The 6,307-nt window shown below is 52.2% G+C and overlaps 1 protein-coding gene across 1 annotated transcript in view; it reads right to left on the bottom strand.

Annotated features, from left to right (window-relative positions):
- The window catches only part of MYDGF (myeloid-derived growth factor), a gene marked incomplete at its 5' end in the record, with an annotated part of 13,014 nt that extends 6,708 nt beyond the window's left edge, over positions 1-6,306 (bottom strand). Inside the window, 3 exons of the mRNA XM_011967473.1 lie at positions 1,064-1,125; positions 4,494-4,544; positions 6,235-6,306. Coding sequence (XP_011822863.1) covers positions 1,064-1,125; positions 4,494-4,544; positions 6,235-6,306 — 185 coding nt within the window. The remainder of the gene's footprint in view (positions 1-1,063; positions 1,126-4,493; positions 4,545-6,234) is intronic.
- Position 6,307: the final 1 nt, after the last annotated feature.

A 6,307-nucleotide genomic window follows, 5' to 3' on the forward strand; every position in this document is an offset into this window, starting at 1 on the left:
TTCCACACAGCCTCCAATCCCCTCTCCACCCACCCCATGTTCGTCGGTGCCTGGAGGGGCTCCCTGCCTCAGTCTGCCTCCTTCAGTCAGAGGGATATGAGCTCCACAGGTTCCTGCAGGGAGCCCTGTGGAATAGGACTCAGCCAGGAAAAGAAACGAGGCTGACACAGGCCTCAGCACGGATAAGCCTTGAGGATGTCACGCTCAGTGAGAGAAACCAGACACCAAAGGCCACACAGGGAGGGTCTGACCCCATTTCTATGCAATGTCCAGGACAGGCCCATCCATAGAGACAGGAGGGAGATGCATGGCTGCCGTGTGCTGGGAAGGGGAATGACTCTGATGGGAACAGTTTATTTTCAGAGGATGAAAATGTTTTGGATGCAGAGGTCTGGCTGCACACCTCTGAGAAAGTACTACATGCAGCTGAATTGTGAGCTTAAAATGCTGTGTTTTATGGAATTTTATCTCAATTTTTAAACATTGCGAAAAAGGGCCAGGCACGGTGGCACACACCTATAATTCCAGCTACTCAGGAGGCTGAGGAAGGAGAATCGCTTGAACCCAAGAGGCGGAGGTTGCAGTGAGCCAAGATCGCACCACTGCACTCCAGCCTGGGCAACAGATGGAGACTCCATCTCAAAAAACAAAAAAAGAAAGAAAGAAAAATTGCCAAAAGCCCTTTGGTGAGTTCGTGTCACCCTCAGGGGAGGGTGGAGCCCCTCGGGGCCTTCCCAGGCCCTGGTCAATGCTCCGTACCCTCTGAGCTGCTTCTCCTTTTCCTGGGACGTTGCCCTGCACAGACTCCCCCAGTCTCCCCCAGACCTTCTCAGCCTCTGCATCAGTGCACTTCCTTGGGGAGCAGTCGCGCCCCAGCGACCCCGCCACCCCCCACCTACACGTGCATGAGTCCCCCTGCTGGCCTGTCTTCCCCTCCAGGGGTGCCGCCCCCATCTGTCTGGCCGTCCTTGTCCTCTCTCGTTCCCTGCCTTCCGAAGCAGCTCCTGGGGCCAGCGGGCAGGCCAATGGCAGCCGGAGATGCCATCCCCACCCCGAGCCTCACCTCCAGATGGTGCAGGTAAAGTGCTGGTGGTCTTCGCTGGTCCCCAGACTCATCTGCCATTGCTGGGGAGAGAACACAGCGTGGGTCAGCGCCAGACACCCAGGTGCTCTCGCAGAGTTCCAGGTGTGTCTCTGATTCTACAGTCAGGCCACTTCTTCTGTACCTCCCAATTCAGGGGCTGGCCACTATATCCCCTGCCCCGCCCTCCTGGTGGCCTGGGGTTTGCTGTCCATCTGTGATCAGGGAGCCTGCCTGCGCCACATCCTTCCCATAAAAGTGGTGCCTCAAATGAGAACCACCCCAAAGTGGTTCCCAAGGATGGGGAGATAAGAACAACGTTTTTTTGTTTCTGAGACGGAGTCTCTCTCCGTGGCTTGGGCTGGGGTGCAGTGGCAGGATCTCGCCTCACTGCAACCTCCACCTCCTGGGCTCAAGCAATCTTCCCACCTCAGTCTCCCAAGTAGCTGGGACCACATCCAGCTAATTTCTGTGTTTTGCAGAATCACTGTCTTGCCAATATTGCCCAGACTGGTCTCAACCTCCTGGCCTCAAGCAATCCTCCTACCTTGGCCTCCCAAAGTGGTGAGATTACAGATATAAGTCACCACGCCAGGCCTAAGAACAACTCTTAAACATATAAAAATATGTCCAATATCATTTATGAAAAAAAACAAAACAAAAAAACAAACGCAAGTTGAACTACAGTGAGATACCTTTTTCTCCTAGGTCAGAAGGGCAGAAGGCCCACTGTCTGCTAACACACCATATGGGTGTGAAAACCAAGGCTATCCCGAGTTGTTGGTGGAGCTGCAACAGGTACAAACAAAAGGGAAAATGCAGGCTGGGCATGGTGGCTCACGCCTGTAATCCCAGCACTTTGGGAGGCCGAGGCGGGATGATCACTTGAACCCAGGAGTTCAAGACCAGCCTGGGCAACCTAGTGAGACCCCCCATCTCTAAAATGACTAGCATCTTGCAGGATGTGACCACTGGGGAACCTGGTTAAAGGGTACTTGGAGCTCTCTGTAGGATTTCTTACAAGTGAACATATATCTACCAAGATCTCAAAACATATAGTTTTACTTTTTTTTTTTTTTGAGATGGAGTCTCGCTCTGTCACCCAGGCTGGAGTGCAATGGCGCGATCTCGGCTCACCGCAACCTCTGCCTCGCAGGTTCAAGGGATTCTCCTGCCTCAGCCTCCTGAGTAGCTGGCATTACAGGCGTGTACCACCACGCCTGGCTAACTTTTGTATTTTTAGTAGAGATGTGGTTTCACCATGTCAGCTAGGCTGGTCTCGAACTCCCGATCTCATGTGATCCACCCGCCTCGGCCTCTCAAAGTGCTGGGATTATGGGCGTGAGCCACCGCGCCTGGCCCAGTTTTACTTTTAAGAAAACGGACCCAGGAATCCCACTTCTGGGCGGTTTCCCCACAGATGTAACCGCACTTGTACAGTGAACCCTGGCCAAGGTTATTCACAGACTGGGTTGGAAGTAACCCTCAATCCATTAGTACGGGGCTGTCAATTAATTCCACATGTCCATGCAATTGAAGCTCTTTACATAGGATACAGAAAAATCTCTAGGAGGCTGGGCGCCGGTGGCTCACACCTGTAATCCTAGCACTTCGGGAGACCGAGGCGGGCCAATCATTTGAGGTCAGCAGTTCAAGATCAGCCTGGCTAACATGGCGAAACCCGTCTCAAGGTGTTCACCGGGCTAGGCTCTCATTGGTAGCTCAAGGTCCTCTTCCAAGCTCTTGTGGTTGTGGCAGATTTCAGTTCTTCCCGGTTGCGGGACTGAAGTCTTCATTTCCTTGCTGGCAGCCAGAGGCTGTTCTCAGCTCCTAGAGGCTGCCTGTATTCCCTGCCCTGCAGTTCCCTCAAGGGCAGCAGTGGCGTATGTGTCCAAGTGTTTCAAATCACCCTTTTTCTTTTTGAGACAGAGTCTACCTCTGTTGCCCAGGCTGGAGTGCAGTGGCGCGATCCTGACTCACTGCAACCCCCACCTCCCGGATTCAAGTGATTCTCCTTTCTCAACCTCCCAAGTAGCTGGGATGATAGGCATGTGCCACCATGCCTGACTAATTTTTGTATTTTTAGTAGAGACGGGGTTTTACCATGTTGGCCAGGCTGGTCTTGAACTCCTGACCCCCAATGATCTGCCCCTCTTCGGCCTCCCAAAGTGCTGGGATTATAGGGATGTGCCACCACGCCTGGCTAATTTTTGTAGTTTTACTAGAGACAGGGTTTCACCATGTTGGCCAGGCTGGTCTCGAGCTCCTGACTTCAGGTGATTCGCCAGCCTTGGCCTCTCAAAGTGCTGGGATTATAGGCATGAGCCACTGTGCCCAGCCCAAATCATTCTTACTGGCTCTTCTGCCACCAGCTGGAGAAAACAGCAAGCAAGGAAATGGGGACCTTGGTCTTCGAACCACAAGTAACTGAATTCTGTCAACTAAGAGCTTGAAGGAGAGGATTCTTCTCCCAGACCAGAGACTTTTTTTTTTGAGACAGGGTCTTGCTCTGTTGCCCAGTAGCACAATCACGGATCACTACAGCCCCGACCTCCTGGGCTCAAGTGATCCTCCCACCTCAGTCTCCCAAGTAGCTGGAACCATAGATGCACGCCACCACATTCAGCTAATTTTAAAATTTTCTGTTAATTTCATGCTCCCAGAGACGGGGCATGAGCCACCATGCCTTGCCTGTGATACCTTTATTTATTATTTACTTTTTGAGAGAGTCTCACTCTGTTGCCCAGGCTGGAATGCAGTGGCACAATCTTGGCTCACTGTAACCTCTGCCTGCTGGGTTCAAGTGATTCTCCTGCCTCAGCCTCCTGAGTGGCTGGGACTACAGGCATGTGCCACCATACCCAGTTAATTTTTGTATTTTTTGTAGAGATGGGGTTTTGCCATGTTGGCCAGGCTAGTCTCAAACTCTGACCTCAGGTGATCTGCCCACCTCAGCCTCCCAAAATGCTGGGATTACAGGCATGAGGTATCATGCCCGGCCTGTGATACCTCGAGTTTGGTTTTATGAAGCACACAGCTGAGCTGACCCAGACTTCTGACCTACAAAGCTATGAGATAATAAATGGGTGCTCTGTTTTAAGCCCCTAAGCTGTGATAACTTGTTACACTACACATAAAATACAACACCCCAACAGATGCTCATGGGGATGGCAGACTCCCATCTTCCATCCCTCCTTTTGTCCAGACATTTGCTTGCTCTGTGAAATAATGACAGCAGAATCTGTCATCACTGTTTAATGTCAATACTCTCCCTTTTTATTGGTTTAGGAAGAATCATTCAATGAGTGTAAGGTGATGTATGCGAGACCCAACCCTGTTGTCTGCTACAGAACATCTCCATACAACAACAGATACTGTCACAGTAAGCTAGAAGGAATTTTGAACAACTCACCTCATTGGTCCCTCCTTGAGAGGCATAAGTGAACATACACGTATATTTGTCCTAGAGAATGAAAGAAAAAGAAAGGTCTGATAGAAGGAAATTTTTATTTTGTTTAATAGACGGGGTCTTGCTGTCACCTAAGCTGGAGTGCAGGGGCGTAATCACAGCTCACTGCAGCCTCAAACTCCCAGGTTTGAGCGATCCTCCTGCCTCAGCCTCTCAAGTAACTGAGACAATAGGTGCGCAACCACCACACCCAACTAATTTTCCTTTCTTTTTTCTTTTTTTTGAGGCAGAGTCTTGTTCTGTCACCCAGGCTGAAGTGGGATGATCTCAGTTCACTGCAACCTCTGCCTCCCGGGTTCAAGCGATTCTCCTGCCTCAGCCTCCCATGTAGCTGGGATTTACAGGCGCTTGCCACCACGTTTGGCTAATTTTTCATATTTTTGTAGCGATGGGTTTTGCCATGGGACATGGGGACCCTGGACAAGTGAAAACTTTTCTGAGCCTCTATTTTCTCTCTGTTTCTCTTTTTTATCTGAAGCATTTTCTCATCCGTATCTTGGGCGTAACATATAAAGGACTTGGCATCACACCTAGCTTTAAGGAAGTAGTCAGCAAACCGGCCTGGCACGGTGGTTCATACCTGTAATCCCAGCACTTTGGGAGGCCACGGCAGGCAGACGCCTTGAGATCAGGAGTTCAAGACCAGCCTGGCCAACATGGTGGAACTCCATTGCTACTTACACAAAAATTGGCCGGGCACAGTGGATCATGCCTGTAATCCCATCACTTTGGGAGGCCAAATTGGGAGGATCACCTGTGGTCAGGAGTTCGAGACCAGCTAGCTAACATGGTTAAACTCCCCCTCTACTAAAAATACAAAAATTAGCTGGGCGTGGTGGTGCATGCCTGTAATCCCAGCTACTCGGGAGGCTGAGGCAGGAGAATCACTTGAACTTAGGAGGCAGAGGCTGCAATGAGCCAAGATCATGCCACTGCACTCCAGCCTGGGCGACAGAGTGAGACTCCATCTCAAAAAACAACAACAACAAGAATTATCCGGGTGTGGTGGCACGCGCCTGTAATCCCAGCTATTGGGGAGGCTGAGGCAGAATTGCTTGAACCCAGAAGCCAGAGGTTGCAGTGAGCCGAGATCCCGCCACTGCAAGTAAGTCTGAAAAAATGAAGTCGTCAAAAAACAGTAAGGATATCATTATTACAGGCGGGGAAAGGGAGGCTGAGAGGGGAAGAGACTTTGCTGATAAGCTGATAACCCTTACAGGGCTGAAGACCCGGCCTCACTTCCTCGGTGAGGGGGGATCTTGTGCAACGGAAGGAAGGGGAACTTCCTCCCTCGTCGGAGCTGCAGCGACTGACTTCCTTCAGGCCCAGGAGAGCAGATGCCCCTTAGCCTCCTGCCGCTCCCATCACTGCCCCCTCCCCACCTCTGCGTCTGGAGGGCAGGGCTGCCTGGACACTCTAGGCAGGTGACAAGTGATCACGCCCCCTCAACGCCGCTGGCGCCCACAAGGCACAGCTCCCCATGAGTTCAGTCCTGCCCCAGTGGTGACCCCGGTCTCAATGTGCCGCGCTCACCAATCAGCCTCCAACCCTAACAAACCGCACCCCTTCCTCAGTACCCACCTCCGCGGTCCGCGCCCCTTCCTCAGGCCACGCCCCCAGTGGTCCGCGCCCCCTCCCCCGGCCTGCCAGCACTCGAAATACCCGGGACGGCGGTGGCACGTACCCCCGGGCCCACGTTATGGGAGAAGGAATGCACGACGCCGCCGGGCCGCACGTCAAACGCCACCGTCGTGGGC

Source organism: Mandrillus leucophaeus, unplaced genomic scaffold (assembly GCF_000951045.1).
Source record: "Mandrillus leucophaeus isolate KB7577 unplaced genomic scaffold, Mleu.le_1.0 Scaffold8, whole genome shotgun sequence".
In the NCBI taxonomy this organism is placed as follows: domain Eukaryota; kingdom Metazoa; phylum Chordata; class Mammalia; order Primates; family Cercopithecidae; genus Mandrillus; species Mandrillus leucophaeus.